Raw genomic sequence first — 24,054 nt, 5'->3', positions numbered from 1 at the left:
TTTGGAATGACCTGGGATTATAGCTATGAGTTGTAATTAGTAAAATGTGTTCTGAGTTCCAAAAACCTGACTTAACAAATGAATACAACTATTTTGTAATGAGTAGATCCAAGGAATGATACCTGCAGTTTACAGTGGTTACATCCTTTCTGCAAAGTAACGTGAGTTTGCTTCTTGGTATCTCATGTCAACCTGATTTTTGCCTAACATTTGCAGACCATTAATTTGTCAAATCTTGTGAGAGGAATTTATTACTTTTTTAAATTCAATTTTTGTGAAGTTCTCCTAGAGCTAAATTTTTTAACTTGCCAATTTACCATATATTTTCCTCACATTCCTTCATGCAATTTGTGTGTGTGAATGTACATATGTTTATGTGTGTGTATACAAACATTCATTCATATAAATATATATATTCATTCATATACATATATATATATAATCCATGCAGACTTCTGATCTTGATAGCATCTTTTCACCTCATCAACTCTTTATGATCTTTGAAATTTATTTGAAAATACACTATGTCATCCATTTTCCCCATCATTCTAAGGTTCCTCTTCCCTTTCCTGATCTCCATGTTTGTACAGAAGACCATCCTTTCTCTTCCTAGATCCCAGTCATTCTTTTTATGTGCATTTAGGAAGAACAAAGGACCATCTGAAATGGAAGACACTGAAGATAAATGGGAAAACACAATCACAATTGAAAATGGCATCCCCTGCGATCCCCTGGACATGAAGGGAGGGCACGTTAATGATGCCTTTGTGACAGAGGATGAGCGGCTCACCCCCCTCTGAACGGCTGCTGTTTTGTTTCCCCCTGAAACTCAACACTTGTTTCTGTGCAACTGCTGAACATGACAATTCATTGAGGGAAGATTATATATTTTGCTTCACCATTCTTCTTTTGTAAGAAATTTTGAATGTGCATGAAATTGAAAGGCAATGAATTATACCCATGAAGACCATTGGAATAATAAGCTGTTGACTATCCAAAATATTCTAAAATATTTCTCTGACAGCACAGTGTGTAAGTGTAGTCATGTGGCGTTTGTAGTTACTGATTTTAAAATGCATTAGTATTTAAGCATTTCCAGCAGTAAGGTCAGGCCAGTATATATATATATATATCACACTTTAAAGACCTAAGAAAAAATATTCTTCCAGTGGAGAATGCCTATAATATGGTGTCCAAATCATTGAAAATGGATCCTTTTTGAATATCATTTATATCACTCTGTATATGACAAGATAAGCAAGAATAACAAGTAATTACTGTAAATGGGTTGGATAAAAATGGGCGTGTTGATATACAAGGTGGAATTTGATCCTGTTATCATACCAACAGTTGCTTATATATATTTTCTGACTATCAGTCTCTAATAGGGCATCTCTATTCATTGATTATTTCTGCAGTTTGTAGAAGTACAATCTATGCTAACTTAATAAAGTGCTAATCATCTCTTGTTAAGTGATTGACTGTAGTCTGTAATTTATTTTCACACTGTGGAACATAGTAAGCCTAATTTTTATGCTATGTTTAATCTCCTCTCCAGTCCTAGAAATGAATTATTTTTGTTGTGTGTATCCCTGCTTGAAGACTGTAGTTTTTAGACTTGATTTTACTTTCAGATAGGCCATGTATCATTCTAAATTCTAATAATAATTATTATACATGTATTAATAGAAGGAAAATACGCAACTCAATCTCCCACTGCTATCACCCATAGTTGGTGTTCCGGCAGTAGTCTCTAATTCACTTCCCTGCCTCCAGTGGATACAAACTCTAAGAGGGGTAGTGGAATGCAGAAGGTTTATTGGGGAGTGCTCTCAGGAGATATACCTGTAAGAAGTGAGGAAGGCACGTGTGGTAGACAGACACTAAGGTGTCTGTCATCTCTTGATGTTCACGCCTTCATGTAACCCTCTGTCCGTGAGTGCGAAGGGGACCTATGACTTGCTTCTAATGAATAGAATACAGCAAAGCTGGTGAGATGTCACTCATGCAGTTTATTTATTTATTTATTTATTTTTGCGGTACACGGGCTTCTCACTGTTGTGGCCTCTCCTGTTGCGGAGCACAGGCTCTGGACGCGCAGGCTCAGCGGCCACGGCTCACGGGCCTAACCGCTCCGCTGCATGTGGGATCTTCCCGGACCAGGGCACGAACCCGTGTCCCCTGCATCGGCAGGCGGACTCTCAACCACTGTGCCACCAGGGAAGCCCCCTGCAGTTAATTTATATGATATCTGAGTCTGTCTTGCTAGCAAACTTGTTCCAGAGACTCTCCTTGCTGGCTTGATTAAGTAAGTGGGCATGTTGGGAAAGCACAAATGAAACTGTGAGCAGGTTCTAGGAATTGCTGGTGGCCTCTCAGCACCAAAGTCAGCCTCCAGCCAATAGCCAGCAAGAAGCTGGGATCCTCAGTCCTACAACCACAAGGAAATGAATTCTGTCAACAACTGAAGTGAGTTTGGAAGTGGATTTTTCCGAAGTCAAATCTCTAGATGAGAATGTAGTCTGGCCAATGGTTTGATTGCAGCCTGAGCAGAGGATCCAGTTGAGCTGTGCCCAGACTCCTGACCCATGGACATTGTGAGATGATAAATGTGTGTTTTTTAGGCCACTAAGTTTGTGCTAAAGCATTATGCTGCCATAGGAAACTAACAGAGTAGGATTAAGCAGAGGGAGAAGTAACCAGAAACATGGTTACAACAGAGGCCTCAGCCAATCCTTCAGGGATTTTAGGAGCTGAGGTTGTCCCTGATTGAGATAATGTGGCTGGGCCTTTGTATCTCTACATTAGCCAGTTATGGTCATGGGTGCTCTCTGGGAAAGGATCTGCCCTTGGAAAGGGCAGTTCCCTGTGGCTGAGGGCAATTCCCACTGAAGGACTCAGCCATGAACCTTCAAAAGCCATTATTTCCAGAAGCTGGGGATGGGTATGTGGGCCCTAAAGAGGGGGCCTGGGTGGACCCCCAGAATATCCACGACACCTTCACCAGTCATTTGGCTGCAATGTAGACTGAATGAATATCTAAAATGCAAACCTGATTCTGTTGGTTCCTCACATAAAAGCTTTTAAAAATGGTTTCTTATTCTCTCTAGGATAAAGCCAGACTCCTTAACACGGGGCCTGCTGCGGTTTGACCCCCACCTTCTTCTCTAACTTCAGCTCTCACAATTCTCCCCTTCTGTTTCTCTGTCTCTCTCTCTTTCATCCAATCCTAATAGATCTCTCACTTCCAGGCCTTTGAACAAGCTGTTGCCTCTGCCTGGAACACTCTGCCCCATCTTCCAGCCACTCTTCCAGCTTGTCCTAGAGTTTCTCTCACTTAAAGCTCTCATCCTCCTAGAGGTCTTTGGTGGGCCTCCAGGCTACATGCTCCTAGACTGCCCAGATAATGATACTCATCTTGTACTAGAATTATATTACACTTAAATGTGCTTTTGTAGAAAAAGGAGACCACAAAGGCAAGAGTGCCCTGGGGCCCACGTAAGTCTTCTAATACAACCTTGTCTCCATAAAGGTTTTCATAACTCACTTCATTTTCTTCCCACCTCTAACCAGATAGAATTAACCACTGCTTTGTAACCTCACCATATCTATACATCTTTTCAGTTATAACCATCACAATATTTTATTTTGACTGTTTATATACCTTCACACTAAATGTAATATTCTTAGAGGCAGTGTTCAAGTCACTTAGCATACTGCCTTGTCTTCCTATTTCCTTCCCTTTCTGTCTTCATGCTTTCTTTCCTTTATTCTATAATGGTGAGCAAAATCGAAAACAGTCGCTGCCCTCATGGAGCTGAAAGTCTACATAGAACTCAATAAATATGTGCTAATAAACAAGCAAATGAGATGGTGGCTGTCACAAGGCCATAGTCTTATACCTTCTGGGAGCAAAGCCTGGCCCCTCTCTGTACGTGGAGGAGCTTGAATTGGTGGCTGCAAATTTTTTGACTTGGGTACCATTTTGACTTGGGAACTATGTACTCTTTAACGTTATTAGGGCTTCCTTATTTTTAGGAGAGGAATGAGATTTCAGTTGGCTTACTAAAGAACCACTTTCTATCTTACATCCTCTTGAGATGTATACTCCAGCATATGGTGGCCTTGCATATAGAATTGGTGAAACATCATCTGAATTCAGTCAGTGTGCACTAGCAGGCATCATCCAAGACATGCATTCTCAAGAGGGTGGAAATTGTTCTTGGTGGGGAGAAAAAAATTTCAGTATTACAATGGTTTATAATCCTCCAAAGGGCCACAGTACGTAAACAGATGAAAAGTGTATCTATGGTATTAAAATTTCCTGGGTGAGCTATTAGGAGATGTCTGAAAAGTCTCAATAATGGGGGAAAAAATTGAGAAACACCGATCCTAGATAAGTTTCTTATTTTGAAGGCATGGGATGGACCAATTTGATCATTAGATCATTTTCTTCACTGTTTATCCTGAAGGGGAGGGGATCTGTTCCACTGGCAAAGATCTGCTCCACTAAATATCCTTGTTGAGGAAGTTTTCCATGCCAGCAGAGATGCGCTGTAAACTTGACAGTCAATATAACAGCAAAATAGAGCTTATGTCTCCTGCCCACTGGCTTTGACAAACACTCTGGATAATTAGGGGGCAGTCAATCATCAACCATAACTTTCATTTTAAATATAATGATCCTGTAATGTCCCACAAGGGAACACATTGCGAGGTGATATGTACTGGAAATAAAATGCTGTAAAGCGAGTGCAAATATACCTGTCACTCTAGTCTCCAAGTCCTTAGCAAAAACTGTGATGAAACTGGAAAGACAGAAGCATCTGAAAACCAAGTCACTGCAGAAACAATGAGCTGGGATGGTGATACCTGGACTTGTTTCACAGAAGAAATGTAAATGCAGGTAGATTTTGGGTTTTGGGGTGTAGTTTCATCTACCATGTTTTCCACAAGAACTAACCAATACAAAACATCACTATATAAAAGAATGCAGTGAATTGTTGCATTTAGAATGATACATGATCAGATTCCAGATATTAGTATCACCAAGTGAAGTATGCGCATTTATCATCCCTGGATAAGGAACAAGGAATAGGACAGAACACAGGTGAAGAACCAGAAAGAGTATAAAATCCCTCAAAGTGCAAATTCTCAGTCCTTATTTTAAAGTTATGGAGCCCCTTAACATAGTATTTTATTTCCCACTTTACGTCTTGTTTTGTTTCATAAAAAATATTGCATGTCTAGTTACCTCAGTTACACAAGCAAATGCGTGGAAGTTTTTCCTTCTTTCCTACTAACTTTCCTTTGGCCCTCCCTCCCTCCCTCTCTCCCTTCCTTCCTTCCTTCCTTCTTGCCTGAAGAACTTATTGAGTGGAGGCACTCTATGTAAGATAAGATGCTAGGTTCAGGAAATATAAACAGAGAGATAATTTCCTAGAAGGGACCTGTTCATAATTTATGATGAGATTCAGTTTATTACCAATACCATTCTGTTTTAGGAAATTTTGGTTTGAATGAATGAATAATTTCTAGTTGTTATTTATTGAGTTATTTTGCTCTTTATTTTCACAGCACTGGTTGAAAATGGATTTTATATTAGTTATGGGCAGACTATGAGCCAGTTTATAAAGCACAGCGTTAGTCTCTTCTTTATTATAACACATTAGGGGCAGCAGTAGGATGCAAATAGTTGGTACAAGTCTTTATCATGGTACTGGGCAGTAGGGGAGAATTTGGCCAGTAAAGAAATGACAACTGTGTCCCTGGATGTAATTTTTCCATAGTTACTCCTTGATGTTGCTTATATTTTTTGAAAATTAGTGAACATATGACAGTAATATGGGCGTGGGGTGTTGGGTGAAGGGAGAGATTTCATCAGATGCAGAGAAAGTGATCCTACGTTGGTTTGTTTGTTTTTTCCCAAGTGTCTGATGTCTTTTGACCCAATCTGAAAGTGGGTTCCCAGAACAACAGGGCTAGGTCATATCCAAGACCATCGGAAAGGGTAGAACAAGAGCTCCTGGGCCTGGTGTAGAACAAAGGTGAGCACTAGCCACCATGGGCAGGCAGGCCTAGAAGGTGCCATTGTCAGATGCCTTGCTGCAGTAAACAAGTGGCCCCTTTTGCACAACTTATCAAAAGGTCAATTAAGACTCGTGTTAATCACTCCCGGATTCCATTTGTCCTCCTCCACCATAATTAGTGAACAGTGAATCAGGGTGGCAATATTCAGTCTGTATCAGGGGAGCATTTGAAAACTTAGGAGGTTGAACCAGATCAAATTGCTGCTATGCAATCATTTTTGACCTACAGAAATGGCAATTTCCTATACTTCAAGCTGTTAGTTCACTAGTCAATTCTTTGGAATTTAGGAAAGATGTTCCCCATGTAAATATGTCATATGTGGTAAGACAGCCTTCAGACCAGTTCACAGGAGCATATTAACCCATAATGTAGCTGAAATGTTGTATATTTATGATGTACAGTATTAGAAGACAAACTGTTATAATGCCAGTGATTTAATGGAAACAAACAACAAAAAAAGAAGACTAATAAGAGCCACCTTTGATTGTATTTTATTGTCAGTGCTTGAGGAGAAGCAGGTTTTAATGGAACAATAAGGAAGTGCATGGAACTAGTGAAAGGAATTTAACTCTGAGGACCTTTAAAGGATGTTGATCCTGGCTAATTAAAAATTAGGTCTCTATTTACTGTCTTGGCTTCACCAACATCCACTTGCTCCCTAACTGTTTGCATTCTGGGTTCCATTCCCATAACCCTGAAGAAACTGCTCCCTCAAAGGTCACTAGGGAATCGGTGGTTGCCAAGGTCACGGCATCTTGGTCCTCACCCTCCTGAATCTTTTTGACTCATTTGACAGTGTAGGGTGCTCTGCCCCCCTCTTTGACACACTCTTCCTTCTTGACTTTTCTGTGATATGATCCTATCCTTTTACTCATCCCCTCTCTCTAATCATTCTCAAAGAAGCCAGAGAAGAAGTTGAAAGAGAAAGAAAGACACAGGTGAAAAATTAAGAGATTTTGTGTAAAGTATAGTTGAGCTCTCAGTAGTGAAAGAAAAGAGAGTTGCCTCTTGTGCATAATGAAGGTGATGGAGAAAATACTTGGACCTAATGGTTCTCTCTGCTGACCACCAACAGGTTGGTTGCTCTTCAGAGAAGCCTTGGAGTAAGAGATAAAAGGTGCGTAGTAGTCACTGTATGTAAATAATTAGTGCTTCACACAGTGGTGGAGAGTACCAAGGCTAGGGGAATACACATTCACAGTCTGCAACTCCATAATCCAAAACTCTCTGAAAACCATTTGGCAGCAAGCCCTGGCCCAGATATGATACTCTTTATGATCTTTACTGTACTCAGTGGTCTTTATTTAGTGTACTTAATATTATTGAATGCAGAAATATTCAACTGTTTACTGATAGGATGCTGCCCCAGATCTCACAGGGTGTAGATTAATACATGGTATATGCACAGTATTACCGCTAGTATTGCCTGAGTTCTAATCCTAACACCACCATTTACTAAGTGGGTGGCCCCAGGTGAGTAGGGCTTCATAAAAGCAGAGAGGAAGCAATCCAGTGAAATAACTTATTTCCGTTTGATATAAATAGACTAGCTTTAAAAAAAGAACTAATACTTGCCCTATCTGCCCGAAGTGTTGTTGCGAGAACAGAATGAAATAAAGAATACAAACAGCAAAATTGGGCTTCCCTGGTGGCGCAGTGGTTGAGAGTCCGCCTGCCGAGGCAGGGGACACGGGTTCGTGCCCCGGTCTGGGAAGATCCCACATGCCGCGGAGCGGCTGGGCCCGTGAGCCATGGCCGCTGAGCCTGCGTGTCCGGAGCCTGTGCTCCGCAACGGGAGAGGCCACAACAGTGAGAGGCCCGCGTACCGCAAAAAAAAAAAACAAAAAAAAAAACAGCAAAATTAATGAAGAAAGTGTGCACTTTGAATGAAATTTTTCTTTGTTAAAATTGACAGTGAAACTTCTCAACTTGAGGCCACAAAGATGAATAAGGATTTATTTAAGGAAAATATTTTACTGTATGAATAATTCATAACTACAATGGCTTAATCTCAGAAGTAGATAACCTACCCATCTAGGAAGACACAACTACACATAGATGAAGTATCTATTTAAAATTTCAACCCAAAGAAATTAAAAAAAACAAAAACAAAAACAAACCTGCAAAACTCCGCTAGTGTAACTGCAAAGAAAAAACTTCCAAGTCCGTACACATTGCTTCTAACTACCACAATGCCTTAATTTTTCCCTAGAGGATATAATTCTATATAATCCCTGAAGAGACAGAGAGACAGATAGAGACAGAGAGAGAGGGAAACTTGTGGTAACTCAGCTAATCATCCCAGTATTAACTTCAGTTCAGTTAGGTGATGATGATTATGTTTTTAAATAATTACTTTTTTTTTGACTATCATCATTGAACCAGTTGACATTTGTTGAATCAACTGGCCTCCCAATCAACTGAGTTAAAAATTATACCAGACTGGATGGGCAAGCTGTTTTGTTGAATTAACTACTGAATATGGTAGAACTTTGTACATCCAGGAAAATTCTAATGATATTTAGACTCTCCTATATTGAGGATTGGTGCCTGTGACTTGTCTGCCAGCTATGTGGGGATGAGTCACCCATCCTATTTCTTCATTAGTTAGGACTCTTACAAGCAAAGACTCAAAGGTCCCTGGGAGGACAGGGCCACAAGACAGCAGTAGAACAATTTCATATGATAAGCCTTTTGGCTTTTTTTAAAAATTTTACTTGAATTTTATTTTTTCATTTTTAATTTTTTAATTATTTTTTAACATCTTTATTGGAGTATAATTGCTTTACAATGTTGTGTTAGTTTCTGCTGTAGAGCAAAGTGAATCAGCTATACGTGTACACATATCCCCATATCCCCTCCCTCTTGCGTCTCCCTTCCGCCCTCGCTATCCCACCCCTCTAGGTGGTCACAAAGCACCGAGCTGATCTCCCTGTGCTATGCTGCTGCTTCCCATTAGCTATTTTACATTTGGTAGTGTATATATCTCAATGCCACTCTCTCATTTCATCCCAGCTTACCTTTCCCCCTCCCCATGTCCTCAAGTCTATTCTCTACATCTGTGTCTTTATTCCTGTCCTGCCCCTAGGTTCTTCATAACCTTTTTTTTTTTAGATTCGTTATATGTGTGTTAGCATAAGATACTTGTTTTTCTCTTTCTGACTTACTTCACTCTGTATGACAGACTCTAGGTCCATCCACCTCACTACAAATAATTCAATTTCATTTCTTTTTATGGCTGAGTAATATTCCATTGTGTATATGTACCACATCTTCTTTATCCATTCATCTGTCGATGGACACTTAGGTTGCTTCCATGTCCTGGCTATTGTAAATAGAGCTGCAATGAACACTGTGGTACATGACTCTTTCTGAATTATGGTTTTCTCAGGGTATGTGCCCAGTAGTGGGATTGCTGGGTTGCATGGTACTTCTATTTTTAGTTTTTTAAGGAACCTCCATACTTTTCTCCATAGTGGCTGTATCAATTTACATTCCCACCAACAGTGCAAGAGGGTTCCCTTTTCTCCACACCCTCTCCAGCATTAATTGTTTGTAGAGTTTTTGATGATGGCCCTTCTGACCGGTGAGGTGATACCTCATTGTAGTTTTGATTTGCGTTTCTCTAATGATTAGTGATGTTGGGCATCCTTTCATGTGTTTGTTGGCAATCTGTATATCTTCTTTGGAGAAATGTCTATTTAGGTCTTCTGCCCATTTTTGGATTGGGTTGTTTGTTGTTTTGATATTGGGTTGCATGAGCTGCTTGTATATTTTGGAGATTAAGACTTTCTCAGTTGCTTTGTTTGCAAATATTTTCTCCCATTCTGAGGGTTGTCTTTTTGTCTTGTTTATGGTTTCCTTTGCTGTGCAAAAGCTTTTAAGTTTCATTAGGTGCCATTTGTTTATTTTTGTTTTTATTTCCATTTCTCTAGGAGGTGGGTCAAAAAGGATCTTGCTGTGATTTATGTCATACACTGTTCTGCCTATGTTTTCCTCTAAGAGTTTGATAGTGTCTGGCCTTACATTTAGGTCTTTAATGCATTTTGAGTTAAGTTTTGTGTATGGTGTTAGGGAGTGTTCTAATTTCATTCTTTTACATGTAGCTGTCCAGTTTTTCCAGCACCACTTATTGAAGAAGACTCTCTTTTCTCCATTGTATATTCTTACCTCCTTTATCAAAGATAAGGTGACCATATGTGCGTGGGTTGATCTCTGGGCTTTCTATCCTGTTCCATTGATCTATATTTCTGTTTTTGTGTCAGTACCATACTGTCTTGATTACTGTAGCTTTGTAGTATAGTCTTCTCTTTCTCAAGATTGGCTCTTCGGGGTTTTTGTGTTTCCATACAAATTGTGAATTTTTTTGTTCTAGTTCTGTGAAAAATGCCGTAGGTAGTTTGATAGGGATTGCATTGAATCTGTACATTGCTTTGGGTAGTAGAGTCATTTTCACATTGTTGATTCTTCCAATTCAAGAACATGGTATATCTCTCCATCTGTTTGTACCATCTTTAATTCCTTTCATCAATGTCTTATAGTTTTCTGCATACAGGTCTTTTGTCTCCTTAGGTAGATTTATTCCTAGGTATTTTATTCTTTTTGTTGCAGTGGTAAATGGGAGTGTTTCCTTAATTTCTCTTTCAGATTTTTCATCATTAGTGTATAGAAATGCAAGAGATTTCTGTGCATTAATTTTGTATCCTGCTACTTTACCAAATTCATTGATTAACTCTAGTAGTTTTCTGGTAGCATCCTTAGGATTCTCTATATATAGTATCATGTCACCTGCAAGCAGTGACAGTTTTACTTCTTTTCCGATTTGGATTCCTTTTATTTCTTTTTCTTCTCTGATTGCTGTGGCTAAAACTTCCAAAACTATGTTGAACAGTAGTGGTGAGAGTGGGCAACCTTGTCTTGTTCCTGATCTTAGAGGATATGGTTTCAGTTTTTCACCATTGAGAATGATGTTGGCTGTGGGTTTGTCATATATGGCCTTCATTTTGTTGAGGTAAGTTCCCTCCATGCCTACTTTCTGGAGGGTTTTTATCATAAATGAGTGTTGAATTTTGTCAAAAGCTTTCTCTGCATCTAATGAGATTATCGTGTGGTTTTTATCCTTCAATCTGTCAATATGGTGTATCACATTGATTGATTTGCGTATATTGAAGAATCCTTGTATTCCTGGAATAAACCCCACTTGATAATGGTGTGTGATCCTTTCAATGTACTGTTGGATTCTGTTTGCTAGTATTTTGTTGAGGATTTTTGCATCTATGTTCAACAGTGATATTGGCCTGCAGTTTTCTTTTTTTGTGACATCTTTGTCTGGTTTTGGTGTCAGGGTGATGGTGGCCTCGTAGAAGGAGATTGGGAGTGTTCCTCCCTCTGCTACATTTTGGAAGAGTTTGAGGAGGATAGATGCTAACTCTTCTCTAAATGTTTGATAGAATTCACCTGTGAAGCCATCTGGTTCTTTGTTTGTTGGAAGTTTTTTGTTCTGTTTTGGTTTTTTTTGCGGTACACAGGCCTCTCACTGTTGTGGCCTCTCCCGTTGCAGAGCACAGGCTCCGGACGTGCAGGCTCAGTGGCCATGGCTCACGGGCCCAGCTGCTCTGCGGCATGTGGGATCTTCCCAGACCAGGACACTAACCCGTGTCTCCTGCATCGGCAGGTGGACTCTCAACCACCGCGCCACCCGGGAAGCCCGAGCTTTTAGTTTTATTGATCTTTGCTATCATTTTCTTCATTTCTTTTTCTTTTATTTCTGATCTGATCTTTATGATTTCTTTCCTTTTGCTAACTTTCGGGGGTTTTTTTGTTCTTCTTCTTCTTTCTCTTATTGCTTTGGGTGTAAGGTTAGGTTGTTTATTTGAGATGTTTCTTGTTTCTTGAGGTAGGATTGTATTGCTCTAAACTTCTCTCTTAGAACTGCTTTTGCTGCATCCCATAGGTTTTGTGTCCTCGTGTTTTCATTGTCATTTGTTTCTAGGTATTTTTTGATTTCCTCTTTGATTTCTTCACTGATCTCTTGGTTATTTAGTAGTGTATTGTTTAGCCTCCATGTGTTTGTATTTTTTACATTTTTTTCCTATAATTGATATCTAGTCTCATAGTGTTGTGGTTGGAAAAGATACCTGATACAATTTCAATTTTCTTAAATTTACCAAGGCTTGATTTGTGACCCAAGATATGATCTATCCTGGAGAATGTTCCTTGAACACTTGAGAAGAAAGTGTATTCTGTTGTTTTTTTGTTGGAATGTCCTATAAATATCAAGTCCATCTTGTTTAATGTATCATTTAAAGCTGGTGTTTCCTTATTTATTTTCATTTTGGATGATCTGTCCATTGGTGAAAGTGGGGTGTTAAAGTCCCCTACTATGATTGTGTTACTATTGATTTCCCCTTGTATGGCTGTTAGCTTTTGCCTTATGTATTGAGGCGCTCCTATGTTGGGTGCAGAAATATTTACAATTGTTATGTCTTCTTCTTGGATTGACCCCTTGATCATTATGTAGTGTCCTTCTTTGTCTCTTATAATAGTGTTTATTTTAAAGTCTATTTTGTCTGATATGAGAATTGCTACTCCATCTTTCTTTTGATTTCCATTTGCATGGAATATCTTTTTCCGTCCCCTCACTTTCAGTCTGTATGTGCCCCTAGGTCTGAAGTGGGTCTCCTGTAGACAGCATATATATGGGTCTTGTTTTTGTATCCATTCAGCCAGTCTATGTCTTTTCATGGGAGCATTTAATGCATTTACATTTAAGGTAATTATTGATATGTATGTTCCTATTCCCATTTTCTTAATTGTTTTGGGTTTGTTATTGTAGGTCTTTTCCTTCTCTTGTGTTTCCTGCCTAGAGAAGTTCCTTTAGCATTTGTTGTAAAGCTGGTTTGGTGGTGCTGAATTCTCTTAGCTTTTGCTTATCTGTAAAGGTTTTAATTTCTCTGTCGAATCTGAATGAGAGCCTTGCTGGGTAGAGTAATCTTGGTTGTAGGTTCTTCCCTTTCATCACTTGAAATATGTCCTGCCACACTCTTCTGGCTTGCAGAGTTTCTGCTGAAAGATCAGCTGTTAACCTTATGGGGATTCCCTTGTATGTTATTTGTTGCTTTTCCCTTGCTGCTTTTAATATTTTTTCTTTGTATTTAATTTTTGATAGTTTGATTAATATGTGTCTTGGTGTGTTTCCCCTTGGATTTATCTTGTATGGGACTCTGTGCTTCCTGGACTTGATTGACTCTTTCATTTCCCATATTAGGGAAGTTTTCAACTATAGTCTCTTCAGATTTTTTCAGTCCCTTTTTCTCTTCTTCTTCTGGGACCCCCTATAATTCGAATGTTGGTGTGTTTAATGTTGTCCCAGAGGTCTCTGAGACTGTCCTCAATTCTTTTCATTCTTTTTTCTTTATTCTGCTCTGCAATAGTTATTGCCACTATTTTATCTTCCAGGTCACTTATCTGTTCTTCTACCTCAGTTATTCTGCTATTGACTCCTTCTAGAGAATTTTTAATTTCATTTATTGTGTTGTTCATCATTGTTTGTTTGCTCTTTAGTTCTTCCAGTTCCTTGTTAAACGTTTGTTGTATTTTCTCCATTCTATTTCCAAGATTTTGGATCATCTTTACTATCATTGCTCTGAATTCTTTTTGAGGTAGACTGCCTATTTCCTCTTCATTTTTTAGGTCTGGTGGGTTTTTGCCTTGCTCCTTCATCTGCTGCGTATTTCTCTGTCTTCTCATTTTGCATAACTTACTGTGTTTTGGGTCTCCATTTCACAGTCTGCAGGTTCATAGTTCCCACTGTTTTTGGTGTCTGCCCCCAGTGGGTAAGGTTGGTTCAGTGGGTTGTGTAGGCTTCCTGGTGGAGGGGACTAGTGCCTGTGTTTTGGTAGGTGGGGCTGAATCTTTTCTTTCTGGTGGGCAGGGCCACGTCTGGTGGTGTGTTTTGGGGTGTCTGTGAACTTATTATGATTTTAGGCAGCCTCTCTGCTAATGGGTGGGGTTTTGTTCCTGTCTTGCTAATTATTTGGCATGGGGTATCCAGCACTGGAGCTTGCTGGTCCTTGAGTTGAGCTGGGTCTTAGCATTGAGACAGAGGTCTCTAGGAGAGTTCTCACCAATTGATATTACATGGGGCTGGGAGGTCTCTGTGGTCCAATGTCCTGAACTCGCCTTTCCTACCTCAGAGGTTCAGGCCTGACACCCGGCCGGAACACCAAGACCCTGTCAGTCACACGGCTCAGAAGAAAAGGGAGAATAAAAGAAAGAAAGAAAAATAAAATAAAATAAAGTTATTAAAAATTTTTTAAATTATTAATATAAAAAATTTTAAAAGTAAGGAAAAAAAGAAGAGAGCAACCCAACCAATAAACAAATCCACCAATTCTAACAAGCACTAAAACCTATACTAAGATAAACATAAAAATCAGAAACTAGTCAGTCACATACAGCAAATCCCACGTCTGCGGTTGCCCCCAAATTCCACTGCCTCAATTTTCAGATGGTTCGTTTTCTATTCAGGTATTCCACAGATGCAGGGTACATCAAGTTGATTGTGGAGCTTTAATCTGCTGCTCCTGAGGCTGCTGGGAGAGATTTCCCTTTCTCTTCTTTGTTCTCACAGCTCCTGAGGTTCAGCTTTGGATGTGGCCCTGCCTCTGCGTGTAGGTCGCCGGAGGGCGTCTGTTCTTCGCTCAGACAGGACGGGCTTAAAGGAGCAGCTGATTCCAGGGCTCTGGCTCACTCAGGCCGGGGGGAGGGAGGGGTACGGAGTGCGGGGCGAGCCTGTGTCGGAAGAGGCCGGCGTGACGTTGCACCAGCCTGAGGCCGCCGTGCGTTCTCCCGGGTAAGTTGTCCCTGGATCACGGGACCCTGGCAGTGGCGGGCGGCACAGGCTCCTGGGAGGGGAGGTGTGGAGGAGAGTGACCTGTGCTCGCACACAGGCTTCTTGGTGGCGGCAGCAGCAGCCTTAGCGTCTCATGCCCGTCTTTGGGGTCCGCGCTGATAGCCGCGGCTCGCGCCCGTCTCTGGAGCTCCTTTAAGCAGCGCTCTTAATCCCCTCTCCTCGCGCACCAGGAAACAAAGAGGGAAGAAAAAGTCTCTTGCCTCTTCGGCAGCTCCAGACTTTTTCCCCGACTCCCTCCCGGCTAGCCGTGGCGCACTAGCCCCCTTGCAGGCCGTGTTCAAGCCGCCAGCCCCAGTCCTCTCCCTGCGCTCCAACCGTAGCCCGAGCCGCAACTCCCAGCCCCCGCCCGTCCTGGTGGGTGAGCAGACAAGCCTCTCGGGCTGGTGAGTGCCGGTCGGCACCGATCCTCTGTGCGGGAATCTCTCCGCTTTGCCCTCCGCACCCCGGTGGCTGCGCTCTCCTCCCTGGCTCCAAAGCTTCACCCCTCCGCCACCCGCAGTCTCCGCCCGCGAAGGGGCTTCTAGTGTGTGGAAACCTTTCCTCCTTCACAGCTCCCTCCCGCTGGTGCAGGTCCCGTCCCTATCCTTTTGTCTCTGCTTTTTCTTTTTTCTTTTGCCCCACCCAGGTACGTGGGGAGTTTCTTGCCTTTTGGGAGGTCTGAGGTCTTCTGCCAGCGTTCAGTAGGTGTTCTGTAGGAGTTGTTCCACATATAGATGTATTTCTGATGTATTTGTGGGGAGGAAGGTGATCACATCTTACTCCTCCGCCATCTGGAAGGTCCTCCACCTTTTGACTTTTATTTAGCACAGTTCCAGGTAATCTAACGTACTTCCTGACTAAAGATAATTTAAACCTATGAATGCAAGAACTAAAATCTGCTTGCTCAAAAGCAATGGAGGCTTGCCAATGTTAATATCTTTGCCATCGTTCCAAGGGTGACTGAAGCTCATATTCAATGCTCATCATATATTATAGTGTTTGCCTGCTAGACTATCATCTGCTTAGCTATAAAGGGGAATACCAAAGTTCATTTAGTAGTGCAGCGATTGCCGAAAGCCTCAGGTTACAGTTTCAAATATAGTGCTTTGACACAGCACATTCCAATAGATCAGGGGGAAAAAAGCCATATATAAAACCTCCCCAGGGATTATACAGGAGTCCTTTGGGGGAGAATTGAGGGTGTGGGGGACTAGAAATCAGGGTACCTGGCAAGTTTTCTCATAGTTTTATAGTTCGTTTTTACTTTGTGTTGCGAGTCCAGATAGATGCCTTAAATATCTATGTATTCCCTTTCACCACCTTCTTGTCAGACCTATGTTTCTTTCCAGATAGATAGGTTATCTTAGTTAAGATTTAGTCATTGTAGATATGAATATCCGTATTGTAAAATAGTTTCCCTAAATCAGTCTTTTTTTCTTCTCTTTGTGGACTCAAGTTGAATAGTTTCAATAACACTTTTTATAAAGAATATAAAAGTTTTATTCACAAGGTCCACTTTATTCATGAACTTTTATTGCTTCTCATTATTTATTTTATTCAAAAGCAAGTATTACTAATCTGACTTAACAAAAGAAGAAACAGCTGAGCGAATTTAAATACCTTACCTGAAATCATGCAGGATTTTAAAATGTTCACATGTTCTTAGAGGGTTTGGAGCAACTGATTCTTTTAGTTTCCATATTTTAACTATATTGTTCTACGTTTAGCTTATTTCCATTTAAAAAGGACTTTGTCATCAACTCCTCTTCCTGGAATGACTTGAAACATGTCATCAGTGCCATGCCAGCTGTGTCCTCAATGGAGGGGAAGAGCTGGGGTTGGGGTGCCTGAAACCCCATGACTGGCTAATGTGCAGGGTGGTTGCCAGGATTATTCTTGGTCCAAACCAAATACAGTACCATGGGCAGTGGCATAGAGAGAAATCAGAATCTTAAACAGATTGAATATGTTTCACAACTGGAAATTTTTTAAAATGAGGATTATATTTTTGCTTCAGCATTTGTATAGCTCTTTGGATCATTGTTGGCCATTCCTGTGCTATGCTTGATTTAGGTCATTTGCTATTTATACTTGGCTTGGGGGTAATGAAAGGCACATTTTAGTGGCTCTGGGGAAACTGCAATCAGAACTGCAACTTTCCTCACCCTATATTGAGTCAGATTTAAATGGAGGAAGAAAACCCTGACATATCCTGTTAACATGGAAAGTCAGGGAATTCCCTGGTGGTCCAGTGGTTAGGACTCCACACTCTCACTGCCGAGGGCCCAGGTTCAGTCCCTGGTCAGGGGACTAAAATTCCACAAGCCGCACAGCACAGCCAAAAAAACCCCAATAAACAAAAAACAAAAAACCCAGAAATAAACAAAACAAAAATAAAAACAAAAACAAATGGAAAGTCAAACCATGATATTATTCCTTTACTTAAGCCTCTCCTCTCTACCCATCTCTTTCTAGGTAGAACCCAACCTCTCTAAATGGTGATGGTGCCCCACACGATCTGCCCTCAGTTCCTATACACCTCCTGCTACTTTTTTATTATAAACATTATCATGCATAAAGAAAGGTAGAAGAGTAGTATAATGAACACCCACTTATCCACCACCTATATCCAACCATTCAAAACTAATTATAAAGGGCTGAGAGAGATGAGGTCCTGAGAGGGTTGGAAATGAAAGGAGAGAGGACACACCGGGTCAGGCTGTTAGAGATGTAATGGAGGATGGGCTGGGCTCCTTACACAGGGAGTGGGAAGTAGGGGTGGAGAGGGGAGTGGGGAAGAAGCCCCATTTGGACTCTGGTTGGGGCTCATTCTCAGAGCAGCATTTGCTTTCCTTTGTTTGTTTCCCAGCTTTATAGAGATATAACTGACCTATAACATTGTGTAAGTTTAAGGTGTTCAACATGTTGATCTGATATAGATTTCAAAATGATGACCACCATAGTGTAAGCTAACACCTCTATCACATCACATAATTACCATCTCCTTTTTTTAAAAAATAAATTTACTTATTTATTTTTGGCTGCATTGGGTCTTCATTGCTGCACGCAGGCTTTCTCCAATTGCAGTGATCGGGAGCTACTCTGTGTTGCGGTGCACGGGCTTCTCATTGAAGTGGCTTCTCTTGTTACAGAGCACAGGCTCTAGGTGCACGGGCTTCAGTAATTGTGGCTCACGGGCTCAGTAGTTGTGGCTCGCGGGCTCTAGAGCGCAGGCTCAGCAGTTGTGGCGCACGGGCTTAGTTGCTCCGCAGCATGTGGGATCTTCCCGGACCAGGGCTCGAACCCGTGTCCCCTGCATTGGCAGGCGGATTCTTAACCACTGCGCCACCAGGGAAGTCCCCCATCTCCTTTTTTGCGGTGAGAACATTTAAGATTTACTCTTAGCAACTTCCAAGTATTTAATATAGTATCATTAATTATAATCACCATGTTTTACATTAAATCTTCAGAACTTAGTTGTCTTGTAATTGGAAGCTTGTACCCCTTGACCAACATCTCTCCATTTCCCCCACCCCAGCCCCTGGCAACCACCACTCTACTCTCTGTTTTTAAGAATTTGGCTTTTTTAGATTCCACATAGAAGTGAGATCATACAGTATTCATCTTTCTATGTCTGACTTATTTCCCTTAGCATAATGCCCTCAAGGTCAATCCATGCTGTCACGAATGGCAGAATTTCTATTTTTTCTCATGGCTTATAATAGTTCAATATATATGTGTGTGTGTGTGTGTGTGTGTGTGTATATATATATATATATATATATATATATATATATTTCCACACCATTTTTTTCCAGGTTCATTGAGATATAATTGACATATAACATTGTGTGAGTTTAAGGTGTGCAACGTAATGATTTGTTATATATATATACTGCAAAATAATTACCACGATAAAGTTAGTTAACACACCCATCACTTCAAATAGTTACAATTTTTCTTTTTGTGGTGAGAACTTATAAAATCTACTCTCTTACCAACTTTCAAATATGCAGTACAGTACTGTTAACTATAGTCGCCATACTGTACACTACATTTCCAGAACTTCTTTATCCATTCATACATTGACAAACACTTATGATGTTTCCATATCCTGCCTATTGTGAATAATGCTGTAATAGACACAGGAGTGCAGATATCTCTTTGAGATCCCATTTTCATTTCCTTTGGATATATACCCAGAAGTGGGGCTGCTGGATCATATGGTAGTTCTATTTTTTAACTTTTTGAGGAACCTCTGTATTGATTTCCATAGTGGCTGTACCAATTTACATTCCCACCAACAGTGCACAAGCGTTCCCTTTTCTCCATCCTCACCAATACTATCTTTTGTCTTTTTGATGATACCCATTTAAAGAGGTGTGAGGTGGTATCTCATTGTGGTTTTGATTTGCATTTTCCTGGTGGTTAGTGATGTTGAGCACCTTTTCAGGTATGTATTGGCCATCTGTATGGGTTTTTTTGGAAAAATGTCTTCAAAAAGATAATGCTATGTTGTGTTTCCCTTGTCATTTGTTTCAAGATATTTTTAAATTTCTGTTTTGATTTGTTCTTTGACTTATTGGTTGTTCAGGAGTGTGTTGTTTAATTCCCACATACTTAGGAATTTTCCAGCTTTCTTCCTGTTATTGAATTCTAGTTTAATACCACTGTTGTTGGAAAAGGTACTTGGTATGACTTCAGTCTTTTAAAATTTGCCAAGATTTGTTTTGTGACCTATCATATGATATATCCTGGAGAGTGTTCCATGTGCACTTGAGAAGAATGTGTATTCTGCTTCTGTTAGATGGAATGTTCTATATATGTCTGTTAGGTTCATTTGATCTAAAGTATGGTTCAAGTCTAGTGTCTCCTTATTGATTTTCTGTCTGGATAATCTATCCATTGCTGAAAGTGGGGTATTGAAGTCCCTACTATTATTATATTGTTGTCTACTTCTTTCTTCAGATCTGTATTTGCTTAATATATATAGGTACTCCAATGTTGGGTGCACATATATTTACAATTGTCATATCTTCTTGATGAATTGACCCTTTTATCATTATATAATGACCTACTTTTCCTCTTGTTACCATTTTTTTACTTAAAGTCTACTTTTTTCTGATATACATATAGCCACCCCTGCTCTCTTTTGGTTTCCACTTGCATGAATTATCTTTTTTCATCCCTTCACTTTGTGTGTCTTTAAAGCTGAGGTGAGTCTCTTGTAGGCAGCATATAGTGGGTCTTGTTTTTTAGCTACTCTATGTCTTTTGATGGGAGAATTCAATTTATTTACATTTAGTGTAATTATTGATAGGTAAGGACTTACTAATGCCATCTTATTCACTGTTTTCTAGCTGTTTTGTAGTTCCCTTGTTCCTTTCTTCCACCCTTGCTGCCTTCCATTATGAACTGATGATTTTCCATAGTGGTATGCTTTGATTCCCTTTGCTTTATCTTTTGTGAATCTACTGTAGCTTTTTGTTTTGTGGTTACCACGAGGCTTACATGAAACATTGTATGGCTATAATAGAATATTTTATGCTGATAACAATTTAACTTTGATCACATACAAAAACTCTCCCCTTTTACGCTCCCCTTTTATGTTTTTGATGTCAGAATTTACATCTTTTTATACTGTGCATTCATAACCAAATTATTGTAGCTATACTATTTTAAATAGTTTTGCCCTTTAACCTTTATACTAGAGTTAAGTGGTTAACACACCACCATATTACAGTGTTAGAGTATTCTGAATTCTTTACCAGTGTGTTATACATTTTCATGTGTTTTCATGCTGTTAATTTGCACTCTTATATTTCAGCCTGAAGATTCCTTTCAGCATTTCCTGTAAGGCAGGTCTACTGGTGATGAACTCCCTCAACTTTTGTTTGTCAGAGAATCTTTATCTCACCTCCATTTTTGAAGGACAGCTTTGCTAGGTAAGGTATTCTTGGCTAACAGTTTTTTTTCTTGCAGCACTTTAAATATATCGTCCCATTTTCTCTCCAAGTTTGCAAGGTTTTTGCTGAAAAATATGGTTATAGCCTCATGGGGGTTCCCTGTATGAGAGAAAAATTTTTTTCTCTAGCTGTTTTAAAAGTTCTCTCTTTGGCTTTGATTTAGATAGTTTTATTGTAATGTGTCTCGGAGAAGACTGTCTTGGATTGAAATTTTGGGGTGACCTATTAGCTTTGACAGCTTGGATGTCCAAATCTCTCCCCAGGTTTGGGAAGTTCTCAGCCATTACTTCCTTAAATAGTCTTTCTGCCTCTTTCTCCCTCTCTTCTCCTTCTGGAATTCCAATGATACAGACATTATTTCTCTTAATGGTGTCCCATTAGTCCCATAGGCTTTCTTCATCCCCTTTCATTATTTTTTCTTTTTCCCAGAGCAGCAATTAACTGGAGCTCTGCCCAGCCATGTCCTCCCCCTCAGTCAAGGCCAAATTCAAACCCTCCTAAACCTTCCTCAGCCTATGAAACCTTCCAGAGACAAAGATTACACAACACCCTTCAATAGTCTATGTCAGTGTTGACCACGGTCAAGCGACTCTCCCTTAAGACTAAACTTGAATTCTTGCCATCATGTCCTTTCAGCCCATTTCATCCTGTCCTTTTCTTGGGAGAGACAGAGCTGTCTGGATAATATCTCCTACATATTGACGTCAACAAATTTCAAGGCAGAAGTACTACATCATTTTCATCTTTTTTTAAAAATCATAATTATCTTCTTCTAGAGCTAGTAACAATCTTACTAGCTCTTTTGAACTTGACCACATCCCACGGAAAGAGGCAGGTGTTGAAATGGAAAACACACTGACAGGTTAACCCCAGTTTTCTTTTTCTTTTTTTTTTTTTTTGTGGTATGCGGGCCTCTCATTGTTGTGGCCTCTCCCGTTGCGGAGCACAGGCTCCGGACGCGCAGGCCCAGCGGCCATGGCTCACAGGCCCAGCCGCTCTGCGGCATGTGGGATCCTCCCAGACCGGGGCACGAACCCGTGTCCCCTGCATCGGCAGGCGGACTCTCAACCACTGTGCCACCAGGGAAGCCCTTAACCCCAGTTTTCTTACTGGGTGACATAGAGCTAGTTACTGATCATGCTGAGTGTTTAGAAAGTAACAGCTTCCACAAAGATGGTTGTGAACACTCAGCAAGGTGATCTACAGTAAATGCTTTAAGTGTTAGTTTTCTGCCCTGTCATGTTAAAGTCAGGGCTAATTATTTGTATCGATATTTTGTTTTATTTTTTCCTTATTTCTCCTATTTGTTATTGAGACTGGTGCAAATGCACGCATATTCATGTCTAAACAGGATTAGTTACTTTGTGCTCAAATGTCTTGGCAGCTTTGCTATTGGGAGTAGGTAATTTACTATTCTGCTTGGCCCTGATTGAGATGTAAGGAGGTGGAATCATGCACCATGAGTCTTGAGAGTACTATGTTCATAGTGCTGTCTATCTAGGTCAGGGTCCCTTAACCTCACACTTGACATTTGGGGCAAATAATTCTTATTTCTGGGGAGCTGTCCTATGCATTGTACAGTGTTTAGCAGCATCCCTGACCTCTACCCACTAGATGCAGTAGCACCCTCCTCCCCCCAAGTGGTGACAACCCCAAATGTCTCCAGGCATTGTCATTTGTGCCCTGGGATGCAAAATCATCCTGGTTGAGAGCCGCTGCTCTTTGTTACTGATATAGATTTGCTTTGAAGAGAACAAAATGACTGCCACACCATCTGAGGTTGTCATCTGTGAACCTATGATCTCTAATTACTCTCTATTCCTGAACATTCTCACCTACTGAGAAAAACATAGCTTTTCACCGAAGGAGGGTAGAGTACCAATGGTGTCCCTTCAGTGGAAATTGTGAAGGTGAATGCAGTGAAAGGAATGCAAGAAGGAACTGTGTTTGTAACTTGTGCAAGTTTGATGTCACCGTGGGACCATTTTTCAAGCTGTCCAGCTACACCTGTTATGCTTCTTTATGCCTTGACTGTCCCTCCCTTCCATGTCTGCAACGGGAATTCCTTCGAAAAGCCCTTTCTGACCACAAAGAGTCTGGGCATGAAGTCAGACTGCTGAGGTTCCAACCCCAGTTCTGTTAATTTCCAGCTTTGTGATCTTGATTCCATGCCTCGGTTTCCTCACCTAGAAAATGAGGGTGGTGCTGGCGCTTACCTTATAGGGTTGTTGTGAGGATTAAATGTGGGGACACATGTAAAGCAGTTACATTCTGCCTGGCACATAATAAGCACTCAACAGAGTTTGGATTTTATTATTACTGTTACTATTATTAGTAGTATTAGTCTCTATGATTCAGAGTCTCATCTCCTTTGTAAAGCCTACCCGACTGACTCCTTGTGCCCACTCTGACCTCCTATTTCTCTGAAATCATGAAAAGTTTTATATTCTTAAAAATCAGAATTTGTTCCATCATCTTTTATCTGTGTCTTCTGAGTAAAATTTCCCAATAACACAGGATGTAATGAGCCAGAGATTGTGTCCTGTATGATTTGCGTTCTCTCATCCTTCTCACTTACTGGATAAGTAGTTGTTAATACTGTTGAGGGGATCTATATCCCTGAAAAAAATTGGGTAGTGGTTTGGGAAAATATCTTTTCTTTCCTATTAGAACTTTCTTCTCCCCTTGCCCACTCTTCTTGGTTATATCATATATATCCAGTGGGTAGAGACATCAGCATGCTATTGATACTGAGGTGGAAACTCCCTCCAGAGCAAGGCACAATTCAGGAAGATCTTACAAGCTCTGTCTTCTGTGCCTGAAATTCATAAGAACCCACACTCATGGTTGGAATGAAATCTCTACAGAGAATATCCCAGAAATAGTGGGACATTCTACAGTGGGTGGAATTTGCATGACCTATATTACATATATGAAAGGCATCCCCTCCTACTCCCTTAAGGCAAAACCAGGTTTAGCTGGAGGTCTGCCATTCTCCAACATGAATCAGATGTAAATCTTGATTAGTCTAAGCCAATTATGCTAGTCCCCTGAGAAAGCTTCCCTTAGTCATAAAAAAAGTCATTAAAAAAGAGAGAGCAGTTT

The 24,054-nt window shown here is 40.4% G+C and overlaps 1 protein-coding gene across 6 annotated transcripts in view; it reads left to right on the top strand.

Moving 5' to 3' along the window:
• CLTRN (collectrin, amino acid transport regulator) overlaps positions 1–20,978 on the top strand; it is a 173,208-nt gene extending 152,230 nt beyond the window's left edge. For 5 of the 6 annotated variants that reach the window (XM_082609624.1, XM_082609622.1, XM_082609627.1 and 2 more), the window contains one exon: positions 644–1,458. In XM_082609624.1, coding sequence (XP_082465750.1) covers positions 644–800 — 157 coding nt within the window. In that variant the 3' untranslated portion in view covers positions 801–1,458. Of the gene's footprint in view, positions 1–643; positions 1,459–20,810 lie in introns of those variants that run through there. The other variant, XM_082609623.1, reaches the window with a different exon arrangement.
• Positions 20,979–24,054: the final 3,076 nt, after the last annotated feature.

This window comes from Mesoplodon mirus, assembly GCF_964341445.2.
Source record: "Mesoplodon mirus genome assembly, chromosome: X".
NCBI lineage: Eukaryota > Metazoa > Chordata > Mammalia > Artiodactyla > Ziphiidae > Mesoplodon > Mesoplodon mirus.
The sequence above is the reverse complement of the archived record's forward strand: the minus strand, read 5'-3'. Positions and strand labels throughout refer to the sequence as shown.